The following is a 24,553-nucleotide window of genomic DNA, read 5'->3' as shown; positions in this document are numbered from 1 at the left end:
CCCATCCAACCCCCCCGTTCCCTGTCCCCTGACAGCCCCCGGAACCTATGCCACCCCATCCAACCCCTCCTCTCATTCCTGACTGCCCCCTGGGGACCCCTGTCTCCATCCAACCCCCCTGTACCCTGCCCTCTGACCTCCCCGCCCCCTATCCACACCCCTGCCCCCTGACTACCACCCCGAACTCCCCTGCCCTCTACCCAACCCCCCCTGTTCCCTGCCCTCTTACCGCGCTGTCTGAAGCACTGGTGGCTGGCGACGCTACAGCTGCGCTGCCCAGAGCACCAGGACAGGCAGCCGCGCCACCCAGCTGGAGCCAGCCATGCCACCGCACAGCACAGAGCACCGGGTCAGGCCCCGGCTCTGCAGCTGCGCTGCCCCAGGAGCTCACAGCCCCGCCATCCAGAGCATTGTGCGGGCGGTGGAGCGAGCTGAGGCTGCGGGGGAGGGGGAACAGCAGGGGAGGGGCTGGGGGGCGAGCGTCCCGGGGCAGGAGCTCAGAGGCCGGACAGGAGGGTCCCGCGGGCCACAGTTTGCCCACCTCTGCTGTAGACCCCTTAAACTGTTAGTCTCTTGGGGCAGGGACCTCCTTGTAGTTCTGTGTGTGCAGCATCTAGCAAAATAGGGTCCTGGCCTAGGACTATGGCCCCATGACACTACAGTAATACAACTAATCCACTCAGCATTTTCAAGGCTAGCTCCTTAGCCAGCGTTGTTTCTTCTGTGTATCCTCTAAATAAAAAATAAAATAAATAAATTAATGGAGACATCCCATCTCTTAGAACTGGAAGGGATGCTGAAAGGTCATTGAGTCCAGCCCCCTGCCTTCACTAGCAGGACAAGTACTGATTTTGCCCCAGATCCCTAAGTGGCCCCCTCAAGGATTGAATTCAATGCTGTGTTTAGCAGGCCAATGCTCAAACCACTGAGCTATCCCTCCCCCCTCCAAGGGGCTGACATTTCCTGGGGGGGGGGGGCTGGTAGAGGAGGGATTGGAGCAGAAGGGATGTGTGGAGGGGAGAGGCTGGGAAGAAAGGAGAGACAGGGAGTGTGGGGTCTCTAAAGGAGGTTGGGGTGGCAAGAGGTGGTGGCTCTGTGTGTGTGGGGGGGGTGTTGGGGGGCAGGAGGGGGTAGCTCTGTGTGTGGGAGGAGTTTCCTGAGGGGCAGGAGGGGGTGGCTCTGTGTGGAGCGGATCTGGGGGGGCAGGGTGGTGGCTCTGTGCAGGGGAGTGTTGGGGGCAGGAGGAGGTGGCTCTGTGCGGGGCATGTTGGGGCAGGCAGGGGTGGCTCTCTGTGAGTATGGGGGGAGGTGTTGGGGGGCAGGAGGGGATGGCTCTGTGTGGGGGGAGGTCTGAGGGGGCAAGGTGGTGGCTCTGTGCGGGGGGGGTGTTGGGGGCAGGAGGGGGTGGCTCTGTGCGGGGGGGGTGTTGGGGGCAGGAGGGGGTGGCTCTGTGCAGGGGAGTGTTGGGGGGCAGGAGGGGTGGCTCTGTGCGGGGGGGAGTGTTGGGGGCAGGAGGAGGTGGCTCTGTGCGGGGCATGTTGGGGCAGGCAGGGGTGGCTCTCTGTGAGTATGGGGGGAGGTGTTGGGGGGCAGGAGGGGATGGCTCTGTGTGGGGGGAGGTCTGAGGGGGTAAGGTGGTGGCTCTGTGCGGGGGGGGTGTTGGGGGCAGGAGGGGGTGGCTCTGTGCGGGTGGAGGTGTTGGGGGATAGGGTGGTGGCTCTGTGCGCGGGGGGGGGGGGGGCGGGTTCAGGGTATTTGTGCTGGGGCGGGGGAGGCGGCTGGCTGGGGCCGGGGGGCGGTTTCATTTTCTGAATCACGTTTCCTGTCTCCGCCTGCCCCGCTCCACAGTCGCCCGCTCCCCGCCGCGCTCAGACCAGCACTCGCACCGCCCGGCCATGGCGTGCAAGGAGCAGACCGTGAGCATCGACCTGCAGTCCCGGGGCCTGCCTCCCCCCTACCCCGGCACCCAGCAGGGCTTCCCGGCAGAGCAGCCGCGCGACTTCGTGCTCTGGTCCCTCTTCAACGTGCTGCTGTGCCAGAAGCTCGCCTGCCTGGGCTGCCTGGGCTTCCCCGCGCTTATCTTCTCTATCAAGGTGAGAACCGGGCCGGACCCTTGGCGCCTCCCGCCCCAGATCCTCTCCCCGGATCCCCCGGTGCCCCCAGCGCTCCAATCTCGCCAGCCCGCCCGGATCCCCCAGCGCCCGGTTCCCTCCACGTCCCCCGATGCCCCAGCACCCGGTTCCCCCCCAGATCCCCCGGTGGCCGGATCCCCTGGTTCCCTCCAGGTTCCCGGTGCCCTAGCGCGCGGATCCCCCGATACCTCTAGCGCCCTGATTTCCCTCCCCCCCAGGTTCCCCCCGGTGCCCCCAGCGCCCGGATCTCTCCAGCCCTCCCGGATTCCCCAGTGCCCCCAGCGCCCGGTTCCCTCCAGGTCCCCCGGTGCCTCCAGCGCCCGGATCTCCCCCCGATCCCCCGGTGCCCCCAGCGCCCCGATCTCTCCAGCCCTCCTGGATCCCCGGTGCCCCCAGCACCCCGATCTCTCCAGCCCGCCCGGTGCCCCCAGCACCCCGATCCCTCCAGCCCGGCCTGCCGCGAAGTTGGTATCCAGGGCACATTCATCCCCGCTCTCCGACCCTCCCCCATCTCTTCCCGGAGCCCCCGGGTCTCTCCCGTCTCCTGGCAGTTTATTTTCCCTTCCTCCACAGCCCTGACTCTAGCTTTTCTTTCTCCGCTCAGCCCCCCAGTCCCAAGGCAGGAATCCACCCTGCGGGGCAAGCTGGGCTGTCCTGTGCTGCTCCTGCTATCAGCTGTCCTTGGCCCGGACTGTGTGTGGGCGTTTAGGGTTAGGAGTTTGCAGGATGTGAGCATCCAGCTAACTACAGCAGGGTGAGCCTGAGGTTGGAACTTGGGGGCCCTATTGGATGTGGGGGTATTTAGGGGCCGCAGGGAGCTTTCCAGCAGAAGGAGGTTTTCAAAAAGAGGCTGGAGTGGGTTAGATTAGATCTAACTTGGGTGGGTTAGATTAGATCTTTGCAGCCCCTTCCTAACCCTGTGGGTCTATGGTTCTGTGATGCTGAGCAGCAGCTCAGTGATCCTCCCAGAGGCTGCAAAGCCACTCAATCAGTGGGAAGAGTTGTCTAGTTATGGTGCAACATCCTGATTGTGTGGCGGTTGTGTTGTGTCGCTGATGCAATGAGGTGTGAAGACTGTGCCACACAGGCTGGCAGGGTGTGATGATGCAGTTTGGTGAAGCGGTGCTTCCCTCTCACTCCCCCCTCCCCTTTAGAGGGTCAGGGAAGGACCTGGTGTGTCTGGGGCACTTGTTCAGTGCTCCCTGCATTGCCTCTGGTGTGTGTGTGTGGGGGGGGGGGGGGTAGCAGTGGGAATGGTGCCCCACATTAGTGCTCCAAAGAGATGCGCTAGTCTAGCGTGCAGACTGAGACCTAGCTGGGAATGATCAGTGGGACAGTGCAATAGGAACATCAAACCACTATGCAAGGGACGCACTTCAGCTTCTCCACGGGCTGGTTTGGATGCCCAAGACTCTCTAGTAAGTGAAGGCTCAGCTTGGGCTGTAGCCAGCCTGCCCTAGGAATTAACTGGCTCCATTTTCCACAAGGAGAGACTCAGCCAGCGCACTAGTGGGGAGTAAAGGGCTCCTTGCAGCTGGAGTATAGAAACGACTCACAGAGGAACACATGGGTATGCTGTGCCAGGAGAGCGCATGCAAACCAGGCACGCAGTAGAATGTGGACTGCTGTGTGTACAGCTGGGCCAGCTTTAGGAAATTGCGAACTACATACTCCCAACGTTTTGGGAACTGTGCATTTGTTTTTGCTTAATAGTGTCGATTCAGGCTCTCTGAGGTCCAGTCCTCTGCAAGAACAACGAAGACCTGAGGTGTACCAAGGAAAAAAAGAAATGCAATATTTATCATTGGGGAAACAGCATTATTATGCTCCCCTGTCTGTCTCTCCAGTTTTCTTTCTATAATGTCGTGACTTACACACAATACAACATTTCCACAGTGTTTAGGGCATCTAGTGTATATGTACAGGGCCTAGCACAATTGGTCCCTGGCGAGGGCTCTAGAAGCTAGTTTATAATGACAATTAGTAACAGGATTAGTAACTATTTAGTAACAATTAGTAACTGTCACAAGTGGGACTTTTTAGCAGGCTTAAGGATCTCCCATGCTAGGTTTTCAATCAGCCTTTGTTAGGATAGCAAACCATTCATAGACATCACAGGTGGGAAAACGCCCCAGTTAGGTCATTTTGTCCCCCTCCTCTGACAATGCCATGTTTTCCACCTAATACATATCCCACCGGATAGTTGTACATATTCCAGGTGATGTGGGCACACCTCCCATTAGGGAGTCATTTTTCTGATCTACTGCATCTTCCCTTGCTCAGTGGCACCCTCTTATTTCTAGTTGTACCCCACCGCACGTGGGCAGAGAGTGGTTGTTCTCACTGCTGGGGCTTCACATCTTTGCAGGGGGTTATATATTTATATAAGTGGGAATGGGGATCAATTTTATGCATTTGCCCAAGTGCCAGCTAGATTTTAAAGCTGAAATCCAACACACCATATTTGCCTATTTGATGTGTTATAGTGAATGTTGGAATGGAATTCAGTTAGGATACCCCCTTTTTATTGAGTCCAGGAAGCATTAGCTTACTAATTTTAGGTCGAAAGAGACAAGGGGTGGGGGGTGGGATATCTTTTATTGGACCAACTTCTATTGGTGAAAGAGACAAGCTTTCTAGCTACACAGAGCTCAATTTTAGGAGCAGGTTCTTTTGAGGGCAGCTTCTACCTTGGACATCCTCTCTCAAATCAGGGCACTTGTGGCTAATCAACAGTTTATTAATCCCCCCATTACCATATAAGTATATAGTCAACAGATGTGGTTGCTCAAATGAAAATTGCCTGCTTAGATTCATATTAGCCATTTCATACATCAATGCTGTTAGGCTATAGCACCATCTTGTGGTCATGTTTTTTGTTGCTTATTTAAACTCACACCCCTCCCTTTGTTTCCTTTTTAGTTAAAGATGGCACTGTAAAACAAAGAACAGTAGTGAATCAAGGATTTAGCACTGGTGGGTGGGACCAACATGCAAACAAGCAACATTATACAAATGATCATTATGCAAACGAGCTGCATATTTACAAAAGGCCATGAACTGCATGATATGGAATGCTCTGCACAAGCAGTGCTTTTTGAAATCTTGGCTATTTCGCAAAACTGTCACTTGTATTTTCTACAATCCTAGTGAAACCTCAATGAATAAACATCTGAACTAGCTCCCTTTGAACTCTGGCTTCTTCTCTTTCTGCTGCAGAAGTCAGGGAGTTCTCTATAGCTCAATAAGAAGGTGCATGGGCTGTGGGTGCTTTAGCTTGGCCCAGAAGGGGCTAAGCAGTTAATAAAAATTCTCCCACCCTCTTGACTGCTCTGATTTTTCACATGCTCCTGTTTTCTTTTCCAGGCCCGAGATCGGAAAGTACTGGGGGACCTGGAAGGTGCTCGGAGCTATGGCACCACCGCCAAGGTGTTAAACATCATCGGGTCACTGCTGGTGGTAGTTGCTATTGCTGTGGTCCTTTTCTTTTGCTTTTGGAGACCTTAACAGCATCCCTTTAATGAAGTTCCTGGGACTGACACCAGCCAGGCATTCAGAAAGGGGATTGGAAGATAACTCAAAAGACGAGGAAATGACCCACTGCTGGCTGTTCATGCTGTGATGGAAATTCACAACAGGTCATGAGTTCAAAAATTGACTCATTAATAGCACCATTGTAGCTTTGATGCTAGTTATGTGGTCACGCTCATTTCAAATCTGCGCGGGCCCCCACTTCTCTGCTCCATGCACTGTGGCCATGGAATCGGCCACTACCTACTTGTTCCTCTTCCAGCCTGATCCAGCTGTTTACCTTTTTTGGATTTCTTGCACTGAAAATCATCCGCATTCACTGCTGTTGTGACCCTCCCTCTCTGCAGCACCCAACACAGAGAGTAATAGATGATGAGGTCAGAGGAGGCTCCAGTCTACCTCACTTTGTTCCTAGAGATGGACCAGAACCACCCACTCTTTGGGGTAGTTTGGATCCAGGCTTTGCCATTGGCCCCCATTTCTACAATGGGCCAAATCAAAACATGGGTTCAAAATCCCCCTCCCATCCCCCCGCTCTCCATGCTTTGGGACATTTAAATCTGGATTCAAACTTTGTGCCTTGGCCCAGTTTTATCTGTCTGTATCAACCCAGCAATAATGTTCGTCCGGGGCAGTATTTACAGCAGTAAAGCCATCTGCAGAGACTCCGGCCTGCTCTTTTCACTGCAGCGACCTGCCCTGCGGGGAAGAGAGAAGTGTAAAGGGGACAAAATGTTTAACTTGATCTGTGTGATGGGGTAATGCACTGTGCAACACAGAGCTAATGTGGGACCAGTTGGCCCCACCCCACCTCTGAGAGATGTCAGAATGGGGGGTGCTTAAACGGGAGAAACCCAGCTGAGTTGGTTGCAGAGTGGGGAGGGGAGCAGTCTGCAGGGAGGGGGGGGGGGGGGCTGAAGGCAGGAGCTTTTTGTACAACTGCTGCCCAACAGCTCCTCCTGGAAGGAAGGGTGGGCTGGCCCTGCTCGATGTGGATTCACCATGAGAGGGAACTATTTCTCTCGGTTTTCTTGTGAACTCATCAGTTTAGGGCCCCAGCCCGGTGAGCACCTTCTGAAGAACAAGAGCCTTAACCCAGCTTGGGGAAGCTTCATTTGTATTAATTCCCCTTTTGTTCTGGTCACTGACGCCCGCAGCCAGGTGCTCTAGCCAGGGCCCAGCTGGATGGCTGAGCCTTTTAGGACTAGAACTGGAGTGGGAAAACTACCTGGGCATCGCAGAGCAGGGGCCTGGGTGAGTGCAGAGGTCCTGCCTAGAGCCTACGGGGTGCCTGGGAAAGGCACTTGGGTGTTAATCTGATTAAAAATAAAAGGCCTTATGGTGGTTGGCAGCAGCACATTCTGTCCCCACACACTCAGTTCCCTCCACACCCAGGCCTCCTGCAGCCAGTTCCAGGACCCCAGTACAGAAGCAGCAGTTGTACTGAAAGTGTGGGGAGTTTCCCTTCTCCCTCTCCCCTTGGGTCAGGCTGGGAAGAATTGGGCTGAGTCCTAAATAAGTGAATGCATCAGACTGTGACACACCTCTTACAAGCAGAAGCATCGGGCACTCGGGTGCCTTTATTCCAGTGGTTTTCAAACGTTTGTACTGGTGACCCCTTTCACATAGCAAGCCTCTGAGTGTGACCCCCACCCCATAAATTAAAAACACTTTTAAATATATTTAACACCATTATACATACTGAAGGCAAAGCAGGGTTTGGGGTGGAGCCTGACAGCTTGCGACCCCACCATGTAATAATCTCACGACCCCCTCAGGGGTCCTGACCCCCAGTTTGAGAACCCTTGCTTTATTTAGTATTCCACAGCTAGGTATGTGCTTCCTTCACCTCTTGGCTCCATTCCTCCTCTTTACCCTTGGGCCCATTCCTACAATCAGTGCATCTATAGGGCTGAATTGTGCTTCCAACAAGAATTTGGGAAAAAAATTCTCAAGTGGACTTTGAGTTTGCTCCTTGACCTGCCCCCTCTCATAGAAGGGCAGGATCTGGGTCCGAGGTACGAGCCAGTGCTCCGATGGAGCGGAGGGGCGGGAGGAATGTGAGTGTGAGGTCCTACCCACCAATCTACATAACTCAGGAGACCATCAATTTGGTGTCCACCACCTCTGTGCCTGCCAGGGAACTGGGGAGGTCTCTCTGGGGAGAAAGTGATCTACAAGAAATGGCAGAAGAGCCACAGATGAGAAAGGATATTGTAATCTCATCTAGTCTGGGTTCTCAATGCTGGAGACTTCAGAGTGAAGCATGTTAGTAGATACTAAAACTGCTACAATTATTTTATATATTTTTATACATATTTTATATATGTTAACCAAAATCCTTTTTGAGGTATAAACCAAAGTGTTTTGTATCTACAAATCTAGTGCTCTGTACCTATCAAACTGAAAAGTTCTTTGTACTTAGGTTGAACCTTAGTGAGGGACCAAAGGAATGAATGTATGTAATCAGTAATGGAATGTGTATAATCCTTTCCTCTGACCCTGTTGACCTGTGAAGAATTGCATTCCCATGTCCAGAGAGGGACCACTGTTGATTGGCAAGGGATGTTTGTTATTACACATGTATTCTGTGATTGATGAAATAATGAACCACTGGTTGATGTTTAGGTCAATAAGAACCACTTATTGTCACAAGTGGTTTTGGTAATAATGAATCAGTCACAGATGTCTTTATCTTATTCATGAGGGTAAATTGAGGCATCTAAGATAGAACTCGCAGTTAAATCAGCCCATGGGAACGGAATTTCTTTGTCCCAAGCTATGTATAAGGAAAGAGTTTTGGGGAGTTAAGTCAGAAGTGGACTGAGCGGCTATCACTTCTCCAGTGATCAGATTGGTAACATATGTATTCCTTTCCGTATTCTGTATCAGGCTGTATTAATCTTTGACTAATAATCTTTGATTGAATTGCAAATGAACCAGCTATCTGACATCTTGTGTTATTAATATTTTCATTATTAAATTTGAACATGCAACAAGCATAAACTCTCCAGATTGTGCCTGATGCTGCAAGATTATGTCCTGGGTGAAATTACTGTCTGACCCCAACTGGTGTTCTGAAGCGTGTGGCTCAAGACTAGAGCTGGAAGAAAAATTGATTTTCTGTCCACAAAAAAAAATTCAAGATTTAGATTTTTTTCTTTGTCCCAAAAAGGAACAAAATGCCAAAATTTCTTGTAAAACAAAATAAAAAAAAATAGTTTTGGGTCAATTGATATATTTTGTTTCAATTTCAACCCTTTTTAAAATTTATTCTTATTTTTTAAAATAAAGTAAAGTCAAAACAAAGTCATTTCAGAATGAAAAAATCAAAACGTTTTGTTCCAAAAATGTCAAAATGGGGGATTTTTTTCCCCCATTTTTTTTCCAAAATGGAATTTATTTAAAATTGATACTAAGTCGAGGCACAAAAAATGTAGGCTTTGTCAAAACAGCTATTTTCCAGGAGAGAACTGTTTCAATGAAAATTTCTGGACCAGCTGTAGTTAAGACCCCCTGTGTTAGGGTGTGCTTGCCCTGCACTGGTATTGCAAGGGTTAACGCTATTCTTTGGCAAAGTTATTTACAACATTAAAGCAGATAAACATAGATAAACAAATGTGTTAAAAAACCCTTAAGTTTCAAAAGGTAATAGAAGCTTCTATGTTCAGCAAGCTCTATGTGTCCTTTAGGGCTAACCCAGGCTAAGCAGCTGGGGACCTCTTGCTTATTCCTAGAAAATATTGACCCCCAGAGTCTAAGCAGCACAGAGATAATCAATTCCTTCTATTGGAGGTTTTTATATCTCTTCAGCCTGAGCTGATGGGAGGAATTCAGTTGCATAACTCATCTTCATGGGGGTGAAGAGAACAGGACAACTGAGTCTTTTGTCCTCTTTAATGTCCCACAATAGTCCGTCTGGTGTTGATGGACCTTTCCCGTTGGGCAGGACGAAACATCTTCTGTTGCAGATTAGCACTTTACACTAGTTAATGTTTCTCTCCTGTCTGGTGATTTATATTGTCACACAGGCTTACAATACAACTGCTCAAATACTACCTTACAATCTAGCATATGGAGATTAGTGCATGCAGCAGCTCACAAGCATTTAATAAAGTCTAACCACTACACACATCCTTATAGGTCTAATACCTACTTGAACAATACTAGCACATGGCACCGCCACCACCAGCAGCACAGAAGTAAGGGTGGCATGGTACCCCCGCCCCTCTGGCTCCCCCTCCCCCTGGCAGTGTCCTCCATTTGGGAACTTGAAATATGGTAATCCTAGCTGCAGTGATTACATCGCTTGTGTGTGCGTACACTTAGCCCCTTGTGTCAGCGCTGTGTGGCATCACCAGGAGCACTTGTATAAATTTTATTTCCCCAGTGTGGGGCATTGTGGGAAGGCTCCTGAAAGCCGGTAACAGGCGACATAAGCAACGCAGTGTCTACGCTGATACTGAATCCACCTAACTACATTGACCTTGACGCTATGCTGCTCATGGAGATGGAGTTAGTAAGTCAGCGTAGCCAGGCAGTTACATTGACAGGAGCGAAATTTAAGTGTCGACACTTCCATATCAGAGGGGTAGCCGTGTTAGTCTGAATCTGTAAAAAGCAACAGAGGGTCCTGTGGCACCTTTAAGACTAACAGAAGTATTGGGAGCATAAGCTTTCGTGGGTAAGAACCTCACTTCTTCAGACCCTCTGACATTTCCATAGTTAGGTCGATGCAAGGTGGTTTATGTTGGCCTAACTCTGTAGTGTAGACCAGGCCTCACACTGGGGCAACAAGCTTAGCTATAAGCTTTCTGCTTTTCCTCCTGGCTTAAGTAACTGTCAGCGATCTGGCTGTAGGCTGAGGCAGCTGAACAGTCCGTCAGGCAGTCATTCCCTTTGCAGTGGTGTGGTAGGCCCACTGGGAACTTAACTCAATGGAGTTTCCCAACTGAGGAGTGGGAAAATTCTCAAACCAGTCACTCAGTGAAGGGAGCTGGATGCTCCCTCGCTTCCCTTTCAACTGACACCCCAGAAGGAGTGATTGCCTCCTCTCTCTCAGGCATCTGGGGTCAAAAACCAACCAGAGCCCCCCTTTTTTGGGACATCTGGGCAGCTGCTTTAGTTCCGTCTCTCTGGCCTCCTCTCTGCTTAAGGGAGGGTTGCCTGGCAACGGGGCAGCAACGGCTTCTGGGACTCCAGGCCCAGGTAAGTTTCACAGCCTCACTTATGGTAAGGAGGATGCGGGGCAGGGGGGAGGGGAGGAGGGAAGTTACATTTGGTATTTTTCTTAAAGCCCACATGACTGCATGGAAATCTCAACTTTCATTTAAAAAAAAAGTGAGTTTCTAACCATCTCGATTGCAGAGTAGATCACAAAACTGGGACTTGAGAATATCCTAAAGCAGGGGTGGGCAAACTTTTTGGCCTGAGGGCCACACTGGGGTTCCAAAACTGTATGGAGGGCCAGGTAGGGAAGGCTGTGCCTCCCCTAACCCTATTCACCCCCTCCTACTTCCCGCCCCCTGACAGGCCCTGCTCAGAACCCCCGACCCATCCAACCCCCCCTACTCCTTGTCCCCTGACCACCCCCTCCTGGGACCCTTTGCCCCTAACTGCCCCCCCCCCGGGACCGCACCCTCTATCCAACTCCCCCTGCTCCCTGACTGCCCCTCCCCCTATCCACACACCCTCCCCCCGACAGGCCCCCTGGGATCCCACCCCCATCCAACCACCCCTCTAAAGCCCCTTTCGGAACCTGGCCCTGCGAACATGGGTGGAGGACTCAGGAGGATCAGGGGCAGCTGCGCAGCCGGAGAGAAGTGGCGGTTTCCCTTTCAAAGTGCCGCTTCTCTCCAGCCGGCTGCATGGCTGCCTGGTGCTCCTCCTGAGTCCTCCGGCCGCGCTCCCGCCACCCTCCCTGCTCAGCTCCCCTGCCCCCGCAGTGCAGCCCCCTCCCACGCTGGTGGCATGGCGAGCTGAGGCTGCGGGGGAGGGGGGACAGCAGGGGAGGGGCCAGGGGCTAGCTTCCCCGGCCGGGAGCTCAAGGGCCGGGCAGGACGGTCCCGCAGGCCGGATGTGGCCCGCGGGCCGTAGTTTGCCCACCTCTGTCCTAAAGGCTCAAAAACAAATACAAAGAACCCCCAATGTATTATTTTTTAAAAAAACCTCATGATTTTTAAGCCAATATTATAACTTTTTGGAGTCTGAGTCCTGATGTTTGAACAATACCAGGGGCTGCAGGAACAGACTTAGAGCTACATGTTGATCATCTTCAATTCTGATAACAGCAGCAGGTTAGAGAATGGTGGTGGGCTCACTTGCTTCTCGTTGGAGGATAAGAGTCAGAGCCTGGTATAGAGTTGTTCAGCTGTTGTTTGTTAGACTCTGTGGTGGGAACACCTCTGCCTGCAGAAACTTTGCTAAGTAAAGCCTGCAGGCTCTGTACATAGCTCGTTGGCTTTTCACCCACATCCTTTTTGGTACCAAAGAGCCTTGCAAATAATTCATCCCATCTTCAGCCTTTCCAAGAGGAGATCCCACTGCCCCAGGTATACATTATAGCCATTACAAATATTATTTATTTTACTGCACCCCAACGTGTGCTAGGCACATCCTGGACCCTGTGAACTGCTACCCCCTGAACAGCAGTGGTTACTGTTACAGATCTTGAGGGGTACCATAGCCAAGACCCTGGCAGAAAGCTATGGTGGTAGAAAGGGAAGTATCCTGCAATATTATCAGTACAGCTGGATTTAACATGAGCAGCTCTTTCCTTTTCCAGGTGTGTGACTGTAGTAGCCTTGGTCATATGGATGGTGCCCTCTAACACTACAGCTCTCCCTATTGTGCTGTATCAGGGCTGGTACTAGAATCACTGCCATCCATCTAATCTGTAGAATTGCTAAGGTGCTTGTCTCAGGTATCTCAGCTCTGACCTCCTGTCTCTCACCTGCATTCACTCTTCCATTGATACGTGGAGGGTGCCTGAGTCCTAAGCAACCCATCCCCTGAACTGCAATATCCAGTTAGTCTTTATTCTGGGCAAGCGACTTTGAAAGGCAGCAATCTCTTGGTTGTGAGAGTTGTATGTACCTGTAGCCAACCTGGTTTGGTAAAGACTGGAATCCTTAGTGTGACAGCTGTCTGATGGCCAGTGTCAAACCTGAAAAGACAACACCAGCATATTCCTGTGAATTACTGGGGGTTGCACTGAAATAGCCAGAACTTCTGAGCACAGAGACGTTAGAAATATTAGACTTGCTGCTGATTTGTCTTTACTCTTACTGAAGTCTGGTTGGTCTTATGATCAGAGCTGCTCCAGCCATTGCTAGGGTTGAGCCTTGGGGTTTCAGAGAGGTAAAAAAACCTGCTCTGGACTCTGGAAGAAGAAAACTTGACCTGGATATCTGCCAGCCTGGAATGGACCCTGTGGAGCAGATTTTACTCTTTTACGTCAATGTAACTGAGGGCAGATGCTGGCTTCACATCTCCTCCTTGAATATAAGTACTTCAGTCCCATGCCATGAACAATAGCCCCTTGCTCGAACAGTCCTTGGAGCTGTCTTGGAGAACACTTCTATGGGGCATTCATTCCAGGATAGGCACAGGGCCCAATTTCTCAAAGGTATTTAGGCACTTAACTCCCATTGACTTTGGTGCCTAAATACTTTTGAGGGTCTAGCCAGGGGTTTGCAAAGCTAGCTCCGTTAGGGTCCTGTTTCAGCCCCTCCCTAGCCTTGGCAGCAGCTCTCCATTTCAAAGTGCTTTACCGTTCGTGGATGATTCATTTGTGAAGTTCCTGACGTGGGGGCGTCACCTTGGGTCTCAGAGCTGTAGATGGATGGGAATCGTACATTTTAGAATATTTAGCAAAGGATAATGCAAAACCCAGAAAAACATATAGAGACAGCAGGAGAAATGCAATCCCCTCTGGGAAGTTATTGATCTTTTAGGGCTTGAGAAGAAAGAGCTCTTTCAATGCACTTGTATTGCCCTGTACACGTACCTTGCTGTGCCTCCAGCTTCCCTCTCTGTCCCTGATGGGTTATAACACAGAATTGCCACGCACAATCCTGTATGGTCCATGGCCCTTTGCAGCGCTCAGGATCTGCAGCACGTCCTTTCGAAGCCGGGTTCCTGAATCAGTGCCTCGAGCTGCCCAGCTCTCTGGAAAAGGCTGACAGGGAGGCCTCAGCCCACGAGGCTATAAAAAGCGCTCCATACACAATCAGGGGACGGCAGGCTTACAAACCCAAGTATGTTGCTCTCAGCTTTGGCCAAACATTTCTGATAACCACAGCCAGGCGAGGGCTGTAATTTCCCTGTTTTATATATAGAGGGAGATGGAGCTGTGCCTCAGGCAGAGACTATAAAAAGGACCTGCCCTGCACTGGTTCCCCTTACAGGCTGCTACCACAGGAGAGCTGAGGATTTCGCCTTCCAGGACCATGGACACGTCTTACCCTCGTGAGGACTACCTGCCCATGACATCCCGCAAGCAGGACACTTCTCCCACCGTCATCACCATCGGACCCTCCGTAGTGCCCCGGGACCACCTGATCTGGTCCATCTTCAACACCATCTACATGAACCTCTGTTGTTTTGGCTTAGTGGCTCTTGCCTACTCCGTCAAGGTAAGACAGCCCAGCTCTCCTCTGCCTCTTCTACACAAGCCCATAAAGGCTGACTCTAGTGCAGAAACGGACCCTTTTGTGTCCATGTCTCCCAGTCACTTGGAGATTTCAGGATTTCCTAGGGGACTCGGCTAGGAAGTGTACATCTCAGTGCATCTAGTTTTACATGGAGATTCCTTCCTGGGGGTCTCTTTAGAGACTAGATGCACTAAGATGTAAGAATGATACATTGAGTTGACCTAGAGATGCTAGGATTTCCCAGGGATTATGGTAGGAATTATAAACTTCACCCAGGTTACCTAGCGATTCTGGGATCTCTCTCTGTTCTCTGAGTTGTAATATACCCTAAAATCGGGAAGTGATGTGAAAAATCTAGGAGATGCTGGAAGAATGTCATGACCCTCCCCCCTCCGGAGGGGGAGGGGGCTAGCCCCAAGTCTTTCCAGTACCCCGTACCCGCTAAAAAATCTCCTGCCGGTACTGCGTACCAGAGGGTACCGCCCTACTGGCACTACTGTGACCCGGTAGAAAGTTGTTATCGGCAGTTGGCTTCAGTTTGTCTCAGTCCTAAATCTCACCTTGTTAGCACTGTCCTAGCGGAGGAAATTGCCCAGTGCTGCCCACTAGCTGGAGTTCTACCTTTAAAAAGGAAAAATACTGTGAAAAATACAACTATCTGTGACAGCTGCTCTGGCATTTCCAGGACAGACTGCCTGAGCCTCCTGATTCAGTGGCTGGGTCTGAAAGGGCAGTGATGGGGCAGGATAGCTGACTGCAGTGTTTATGTAAAGAGCATCAGGAATTATGTGAGCACCATGTGCTGGTGCAGCATCCTTAAGCACCACGTCCTCATGCTGGCTGAGGCTGGTGTGTATCATCTAAATAATATCCCCAGCTAGATTGCCACACATCAATGAAGCTGCGTGCTGTCTTGGCAATCACTCTTTCCTGTTATCCCATAATTAGTGCCATCCATATATGGATGAGGTTCTGGGGACTGACTTCTCTACTCCAGAGGATGCCCAGGGACCATGATCCATGTGGAGGGACTCCTCCATATCCCACATCTTGCAGCTGGGAATCTGCTCTGTTCAGGAATGGGGGAGGGGTATATCCTAAACTGCTGGGAATGGATTTAATGAAGTCAGCAAGAAGCACTTCCTAGAGAACTGGGGGAAGAAGAGGGTTAGAGTAACGGTTCTGTTCCCAGATCTCTCTGCTGAGGATCATTCATATAGGGTCAGACATCAGAGCGACTGCTCCTCCTTGGATTTGATTTGCTAAGAGATGCCAACAGCAAAGGAGCGTGTGAGTGAGTGTGTGATGAGATAAAGCTGAGACACAAAGAGGCAGACAGTGGGCTAAGGTCAGAGGTGCTGTAACTCGTTTACTGATGCATAAGGGAGCTGAAAGTGGTTTAATTAACACATCAGGGAGCTGGAGGAAGGTGTAAATTAAAGTGGGATGGGAACTACTTTAATTCACACATTCTTGCAGTGCCCTGTGATGTTTCTAGTTACAGAGCTCTCTCCTGGCCCCTCGTCATGTTGAGTTACACCAGCTGAGACTTAGTGGGCCAAATTCAGAGATGATGTGTATAGTAAAGGAGGGGTAAGTTATCAGTTGGTGAGTGGGTGAGTCTGCTTTGCTGTGACATGTCTGGTGAGGGAGCCAGCAAAGGGTGTCAGTTATTTGCTTAGACTCACTGGATTAGGCTGACAGAGAAGTTCAGAGAGAATGGAACGGGGAGAGAACAGTCAGCTCCAGAGCAAGGGGCAGATGGAAGTGAGGTGACAGACAGCCGCTGAGAGCTGCAGTGGGTGGTTGCAGCCTGTTCTGATGCTTGTAGTTCGATTGCGTTGCTCTCAGGGCATTGCCTCATCCTTTGCCTCCTCTGCCATGTCACTAACTCGCTGCACCCTTCCTGGCTTGGCTGTTGCAGGCGCGGGATCAGAAGGTGGCTGGTGACATTGAGGCCGCTCGCCGCTTCAGCTCCAAAGCCAAATGCTACAACATCCTGGCGATGGTGTGGAGCCTGCTGCTGCCACTGCTGCTCATTGCCCTGGTGATCACAGGTGTGATCCACCTCTCCAAGCTCGCTCAGGAATCGATGGACTTCTTCAACTACAAGTTGTTCGCTAACGACGATGACGGAAAGTGATCCAGGGGCCTTGCGGGCTCCTGGAAACACATGTGGGCCACTCTGGTAGCCTCCTAAAAACACTGCTAATCCAGTATAACCCAGAAAACCAAACCACCGCACATTGCAACCTCTGTTGTTGTAACCCAAAGCAACCAATGCCTCACACCAACTACAAAGCACCACTGAGGTATTCATGTGCCCCGGAACTCATTTCACAGCTTGCCCTTTGATGTGGCCTGAGGTGTGAAAATAGTTCCTTTTGCATCCTGGTAGTTTGCATGGACTCGTGCTCAAGATAGCTGAGTCTGTGCACTGTGGTTCCTCTCCTCCTTTCTTTCTCCTTTGGTCTTTATTTGTCCTGGGATCTTGGCCATGGGGTGTTATCGACTTCCCTTGGAACCCTATTCTTTTGTTACTGTGTCTAACGCTGGCTGCGCCATCAGTCTAACCTTGGTTGTTACTATTTAAGTGATTAAATAACTTCACAAATCACAAGTCTCTCTATGTGTGGCAGTTTCTAATGGCTAATGGAAATGGGGCATAGTTACTTGGTTACCCTGAGGCCCTGGTTTCAAACTTCCCAATCAGAAGGGCTAGAAACTGACTGTTCTTCTTAATGAAATCTCAGATTCTGTTATGATCATGTGATTCCAAGAGCTCGAGGGTCTAAACATGGGCCTGTAGAACCTAGGTCTTAATCCAGGCCTGCCCCCTCCTTTGCACCATGGGAGGCTCAAGCTGCAATGTACATGTCGGGACTAGATCTGGGAGGCTAGTGAATACAGGGACGTGCCCAAGGGGGGAAAGAGAAAAGAAATGAGCCTGGGTGTTTGAATCTGAATCCCTAGCTCCTGTTAAGGGACCAAGGCCACTAGATGGTAGTTTGGGTTTGAGAGAGATTACCTAATATGAATTGAGTTATGACTGGGGCTATGACTTTGTCACGGAAGTCACAGAATCCATGACTTCCAGAGACCTCTGTGACTTGAGCCCCAGCACTTGGGAGCTGTAGGGTTCCCCCACGCCTGGTAGCTGTGAACTGTAGGGCCCGAGCTCCCAGCCACAGAGGGCGGCAGGAGTGCCCCGCAGCTCCCAGCCACTGCGGGCAGCGGGGCCCATCTGCAGCTCCCAGCCACCGCGGGCAGTGGGGCCCCGGGAGCTCCCCACCGCCGCGGGCAGCGGGGCTGGTCCGCAGCTCCTGATTGCTGCAGGCAGTGGGGCCTTGGGAGCTCCCTGCCACTGCAGGCAGTGGGGCCACTCCGCAGCTGCCAGCCGCCACGGGCAGCGGGGCCCTGGGAGCTACCGGCCACTGCGGGCAGCACAGGTGCTCCGCAGCTCCCAGCCCCATGGCTGGCAGGGGTGCCCCAGAGCATGGAGCCCCTGTGGCTGGCAGGGGTGTCCCAGAGCTCCGAGCCAGAGGCACCGCAGGTGGCAGGGGTGCCCCCAAGCTTGGAGCTATCAGTGATGTGGGGACTCTGCAGTTCCGAGCCAGGCACCCCTGGGCGACCCATTTTGTCATGCATATTTTTAGTAAACGTCACAGACAGGTCACGGCTTCCATGAATTTTTCTTTATTGCCCATGTCCTGTCTGTAACATTTACTAAAAATATGCATGACAAAATCTTAGCCTTAGTTATGACTTACAAATTCATTATACTGAAGATTCCCATATAGGGATGGGTGCTCTGGTTCTGATCAACGAAGAACCAACCTGAACCTTCACCCAAAACATTTTTCAGGTTTGAAAATCTCTCAGCCCCTTCCTTCATGATTTTTTTTTTTTCATTTTTGCCGTGCCTTGATTCCATTCAGGAGCAAGGATGGGAAATCCAAATGATCACAAGGAAGGCTGTTTGGCTGGGTTTCTGGCATGGGTGGAACCATAAAGCAATGGAAATCTGCCCATCTTTGTAAAATGTCCTGCCTGACAGTGCACTTCTGGAGAATTGGGGTGAGGTTCAGAGAATCGTAGAAATGGAAGGCTGAAGAGGGAATCTAGTCCCTCTCCCCATGCCAAGGCAAGATTAAGCATCCAGAGGGCATGATGAGCATCTGAACAGCACCTCTGCCCCCTTTGAATTTTGCCCATCCCTTGAGAGAACCAGGGTGGGGATCTCAGGGAGCAATTTACTATTTCTCCATCTCCTGGCCTGTCAAATGTCATTAAATATCCCCCTGCGGTCCTGAAGGAACTTTGATCTTTAGTCACACTTGGTCAGCTCTGCCCCTCTGCCTTGCACATGAGGTACCCCAGACTTCCCACAGAAGGGGCCCCTTTTAGCTGAACAGAACAACAGTGGGTTTTCCCCACACATGTGGGTAACTAGTTTGCAGGCTGCTTTTAATGCTCCTCTTGGTGTATTTGGCTTTTCAGCCCAGGGCAGCTTGACATTGTCAAAGCTGTAGAGACTCCAGGAGAATTGTAGCATATCATTATCAGCCAAATATTGTGCCTTTTGACTTTGGAAGCCAATGGGGGCGCCTCTCCTGCCAACCAAGCAATCTCATTGGCTGCCAGACTGGAAGAAGCAGAGTTCTGATTGGCTAGTACACAGATTCAACACCCAAAACATGCAAGGGACTCTGGTTATGGCCAATGCTGAGAATGTCCAGTCAGCCACTTCTTTGCCTTTCACTGCAGCCTTGATTGGCTCGTTAACTGGCTTCTCATTGGTTTGTTCCCCATTGATCTTTGTCCAGAATTTAGTTGTTTTGGTTAGGCAGCCAATTAATCTGGCTGTAGCCTAGCTGGGCTCCTGCTCCCCCTGCCTCCTGTGGTCTCCTAGGGTGGAGACGCTGTGATATTTCTGTAGATAACCTGGGCTGTTCTGTTTTACTCCTCGGGCGGTCCCTGTAGCATTCCAAGGCTGGCAGGGATATCACTGAAAGGACATAGAATCATAGAAGATTAGGGTTGGAAGAGACCTCAGGAGGTCATCTAGTCCAACCCCCTGCTCAAAGCAGGACTAACCCCAACTAAATCATCCCAGCCAGGGCTTGCACTGTGTGTGTTCAGATGCCCCAGTGAGCTCTGGCCATCCTGGGGATTGGCAGAGAACTCTGATGTCCATGGTCAGCTCAAGCCATGCTGGGAGCTTTGATGGTCACTATTGCTGAAGGGACATCCTAATAGTGACTCCCCCGAATCCACCTCTCTTCTCTGTGACCTGGCACTCATCTGATATTTTGCATTCTTGGGAATCACCAGATTCTGGGTGGTAGGGTACAGCTTGGAGGTGTCCAAGGGACAAACAAGGCAAGGTAAGAGTAAGCCCCAAGCGTCACACGCCCCTGAGCAGAAAGGAAAGGCAAATTCCCTTGCAGTATTGGTTGTAGGGTCCAGCAGCATGAGTTGCTTCTCCACTGGATCTCCCTTCTAAACCTACTAGTCTCGCCCATTAGCTGCACCCCAGATCCATACCAGGTGACTCTGTGGGGCACCACGTATGCTGGTGCAGCCCTAGTCTATTGGGTGATTCATTCAGAGGATGGGTGGGGTCCAGCCAAGAGGGGTTTAGGCTTTGGACCCCATGGCCAATATTGCTCCTGCTGTTGGAAAGGGGTGGAGCTGCACGATCTCCCCAGGAGATCAGGACAAGCTGGCTGACTCCTGTTTATACTCCAGCTTCCGTTGCTGCTGCCACCAGTGGAGCTGGTGAATCCTGGTCTGATTTGGGGTAAGGACTGGGCTCATTTGGGGAGTACTATTCTTTATTATTTATAATATCGGAGTGTCCCAGTCATGGCCCTGGCCTCCACTGTGCTGGGCACTGTACAGCCCCAGACCAAAAGATGGTCCCATCCCCAAGGAGTTTACAATCTAACTATACGACAAGAGACCACAGATGGATACAGACAGACGGGGGAGTCCAAAAAACCAATGAGACACTACTGGTCAGTATGGTAGGCCGTGGTCTCTGCCCACCAGCAGCCATTATGCAGCTGTGATGCACACCGAGCACTGCCTTACTCTGCGAGAGGCCCTGTTGATTCCTGCTCAGTGTGACAAAGGGCGGCAGGAGCTGGCCTGAAAGCCGCTGAGATTCCAAAGGGACCCTTGCCAGCTGCGCTCTCCCAGGGGAGCCTGCCACTGGCCATCCCGGCAGGAGCCGGGCCGAGGCTGTCCTGACGAGAAGTGGCCCTGGGCTGTGGAAGGGGAGTGTTCCCAGGGCCCCGGTGGGGTCAGCTGGCAGAGGGGATCTACAGCTCAGGCTCTCTGAGAAGAGGGAGCTCCATCCTGTCTCTGCTGCTCTCCCCCAACGGGGCAGTGAGCTGGGAATCCATGACTCCCTGCCCCGTCTAGAGCAGGTTATTTTAATTCCTTCTCAAATACTTTCCTCCAGGATCTAAGCATGGATTGAAACCTCGAGGCCCTCAGGGCTGTTATCAGGGGGGCTGCCTCCTCCAACCCCGCCCTGGCCTAGCGGCCCAGTGATGATTAGTGGCTGTGCTGCTCTGACAGGACCTAATTTACAGCCAGCCTAATTACAAGGCAGGCACTCTTATTTTCTCCCTCCTTAAACATTGCCACATGCTGCTGGTGGCACAAAGAGGCTCTGGGGCTTTTTATAAACTCCATCAAGGTTAGTTTGAGGCTTCTGGGTTTTGTTTACACAGGACGGCATCTTGCCAAACCAGGGAGTGGCTTTAAAATGCTCTGGTTTGAAACATTAAGAGTGGGAGATGGAGAGGAAAGGTAGAGAGAGAGAGAGAGAGAGAGAGAGATGGCCCTTGAGCCTGCACTCCAAAGAGGAAGAAGTACAACAAATGCTGATAGCAATTGCATGCAGTGACATAGCTGGAAGGGGACCTGGTGCTTTAGGGTGAATGTGCACTGTACAGGGATCCAGGAGATATAGGACCCAGCAGGCCGTTCCTCCATCTGTCGCAAGCTGCAAGTTCTGTGTGCTTCCCCTCCTAGCCCTTTGCACTGCTGAAGACAATGGGGCATTCTCAGCTTAGCCACACATAGTATCTGCAGTACACGGGGTTTTTAACGGGGTTGCTCTGGATTCACACCAGGGAGCAAAATTTGGCCCAGTCTCTGGAGCAGGGCTGGCAACATGAAGGTTCAGGGGAGGATGAGGGAAGGGTGAATATTTAACATGGCTCAGATTAATCCACAGTACAGGGGGTCTGATTCCTCATTGCTCTGCACCTTACATAGACATTTATACCCATGCACAGTGGGTGTAAACTTGTCTGGTTTGCCCTGATAAGTGGCCACAAAAGGCTCTGAATAAGGGTGGATCTTATCCAAGGCACAGGGCACTGGTGATTCTAGCTCAGGTCCCCCAAATTGCTCTGCAGGGCAAGGAGAGGGGGTGCTGCTTTGCTGCTGGAAAACAAAATCAGAGAGCATGCTGGGGGGAAATTATGGGGGGGGGCCTTTGAAGCCCGGGGCTTAGCTGATCAGGTCCATTTAATCAGGCATTAGTCGGTGCTGGCCAGGATAGAAGGAAGCAGGAGGGTCAGTACAGACCAAAAACATGTTGGCATTGTGCCTAGATAGAACAGGATAGCAGCAGGGCTCAGCAGTGTTGCTGAGTTTCCAGCTGTGACTGTGTGCCCAGGGCATTGTTAACCCTTTCTTTTCAGGGGGATGTAACTCAACAACATTTCAGGGGCAGAGTGGTTCTGTGTGCTCTCTGGGGGCCCCTCGGTCCCCCCTCTTTGCTCTGCCTGTTCTCAAAGCACTCCCTGGAGTCTGTAACACTGTGTGAAACACCCAGCATGACATGAAGTCCTCTCCGCCTGGTAGGCGTGAGCTGTTGCCTCTGCAGCACTCTGTCAGCCTGGGACCAAGGAATTCCCTGGGTGTTGCTGCCTCCAACCACAGGGACAGACGGGAATTGCTTTTTGATTTCCTAGGAACCCACATGGCTGCGACCCCCTCTCTCACACTCACCCACCCACACATGCTGTAATTTCAGTTCCTTTCTCAGATGCTTTTTTTGGCCCTTGATAGCTCTCAAGTGGATTCTGTTCCTCATCTGTGGTTCTGGTGGCCATTTTGTTAGCTTTCTATGGCTAAGAAGGGAAGACAAAGGCCTCTCTGGGGCCCACCAAAACACTTGCTGTCTCTGGAGAAGAGCTTGCCATGTCTGAGGGAGCAAGACCCCCTCACTCCTCTAGGGGGACATCCTAGGCCTTGCTCAGTGAACCTCAGCTTCAGGTTCAGGAGGGCCCTAGGCCCAAATCCTTAAAGGAAAGTTCTGAGCCTAAATATCTTTGGGGATCTGGGCCCTAGTGTCTAGGGGAGGACTCATCGCTGGTCAGAAGACAAGCTGCAGAAATTGCTGGAGAAGAGCATTTGGCACCTTTCTCCTTAGCTAGGGTTCAATTCCTCACAACGCTGAGCACCCTTGTCCAGCAAAGCAGGAGTGAGCCCTTCAAACTAGGATGGCTCACAGGCTTCACGTTAACCAAGTGCTTAAGTGTTTTGCTGAAGCAGAGCTACAGCGCTCAGCGACTTGCAGGATTTAGCCTCTAGAGAGGGGCCCAGATACCGCCACAGCCTGTAACTCTGTGCACAAAGGATTGTTTCAGGGAGGGAAAAGCCCTGTGTTATTGCTACAGGCTGAGCACAGGAAAGTGAAACTAACCTTCTTTGGGCACTAAGAAGGGGCCATGGCTGCTGTGAGCCCTGCTGAGAGTCTGCACAAGGAAGCTGCCTGTCCCATCTGCCTGGTGTATTTTACAGGCCCATAGACTGTGGGCAGAATTTCTGCCGAGCCTGGATCACCCAGTTCTGGGGAGGAGGGGGGATCAGGGCCAAGCTACTCCTGTCCTCAGTGCAGAGGTGTTTAATCCCCAGAGGAACTTCAGGCCAGACAGGCAGCTGGCAAACACCACAGAACTAATTAAGTGTTTCGGGTTATGAACACAGAAAGAGCCAGGATGGGGAGGAAACAGTGAGAAACACAAGGAGGCTTTGAGACTGTTCTGCATAGAGGATCAAATCCCGATCTGTGTGGTTTGTGATAGATCCCAGGAGCATAGGTCTCACAATGTGATTCCAGTAGAGGAGGCTGCCCAGGAATACAAGGCAGGAAACTGCTCTGTATTGTAGGGTTACCATACGTCCGGATTTTCCCGGACATGTCCGGCTTTTGGGGGCTCAAATCCCCGTCCGGGGGAAAATCCCCAAAAGCCGGGCATGTCCGGGAAAATCGGGAGGCTCGGCCGGGGCCTCTTTGTGCGGGGCCGGGGGCATGGTGCCGGGCCGGGAGCCGGGCCTGCGGGTCGGGGAGCCGGGCCCGCGGGGCGGGGGACCGGGCCGGGCCCGCGGGGCGGGGGGCCGGGCCGGGGTCGGGGAGCCGGGCCGGGGTCGGGGGGCTGGGGGCCGGGCCGGGGGGCCGGGCCCGTGGGGCTGGGAGCCGGACCGGGCCCGCGGGTCGGGGAGCCGGGCCGGGATCGGGGGGCCGGGCCGGGCCCGCGGGTCGGGGAGCCGGGCCGGGGTCGGGGGGCTGGGGGGCCGGGCCCGTGGGGCTGGGAGCCGAGCCGGGCCGGGCCCGCGGGTCGGGGAGCCGGGCCGGGATCGGGGAGCCGGGGGCCGGGCCCGCGGGGCTGGGAGCTGGGGGGTGCGCCGGGCCGCCGGGGGTGGTCGGCCGGGGCCGGCACCCCAGGGCCCGAGCCGACCCAGGCTGGAGCCGCCGGGGGAGCTAGCCTGGGCTGAGCTGGGCTGGGCCGCGCCTCCTCCCCCCCACACCCCCCCTTACCTGCTTCAGGCTTCCCGCGAATTAAATGTTCTCGGGAAGCAGGGGAGGGGGCGGAGACTTTGGGAGGGGGAGGGGGCGTGGGCGGGGCCCCCGGGAGTGTCCTCCATTAGGAGGGACAAAATATGGTAACCCTATGTATTGTCCTGATCCAGAAATGTTATCTTTACATAGTGACTTTTTAATATTAATTTATATTGTTTCTAGTTGCATTTAGAATCCCTCGCCTAATGCACCTTGGCATTTGGATGTAATATTTGACTGGTATAAGAAGCGGTTAGTATTACCAATTCTAAGCATTCAAAACTCATGAGTCAGGCCTCCCAAAATCATAAGATTGGCTCAGAAATCATGACATTTGAAAACAATAAATATTGGGTCTCTTTATTTGC

General features: G+C 52.1%; 2 protein-coding genes across 2 annotated transcripts; both read left to right on the top strand.

The window, feature by feature from the left end:
- The first annotated feature begins 1,837 nt into the window (after nt 1–1,837).
- On the top strand, nt 1,838–6,554 carry LOC128836266 (dispanin subfamily A member 2b-like). Its single transcript, XM_054026374.1, has 2 exons — nt 1,838–2,093; nt 5,499–6,554. The coding sequence occupies exons 1-2, from the start codon at nt 1,896–1,898 to the stop codon at nt 5,637–5,639; spliced, it is 339 nt and encodes a 112-aa protein (XP_053882349.1). The 5' UTR covers nt 1,838–1,895; the 3' UTR covers nt 5,640–6,554.
- A 7,510-nt stretch (nt 6,555–14,064) lies between these two features.
- Nucleotides 14,065–16,937, top strand: LOC128836265 (interferon-induced transmembrane protein 5-like). The gene is made up of 2 exons (XM_054026373.1): nt 14,065–14,299; nt 16,242–16,937. The coding sequence occupies exons 1-2, from the start codon at nt 14,114–14,116 to the stop codon at nt 16,458–16,460; spliced, it is 405 nt and encodes a 134-aa protein (XP_053882348.1). The 5' UTR covers nt 14,065–14,113; the 3' UTR covers nt 16,461–16,937.
- Nucleotides 16,938–24,553: the final 7,616 nt, after the last annotated feature.

Source organism: Malaclemys terrapin, chromosome 4 (genome assembly GCF_027887155.1).
Source record: "Malaclemys terrapin pileata isolate rMalTer1 chromosome 4, rMalTer1.hap1, whole genome shotgun sequence".
Classification (NCBI taxonomy): domain Eukaryota; kingdom Metazoa; phylum Chordata; order Testudines; family Emydidae; genus Malaclemys; species Malaclemys terrapin.
The sequence above is the reverse complement of the archived record's forward strand: the minus strand, read 5'-3'. Positions and strand labels throughout refer to the sequence as shown.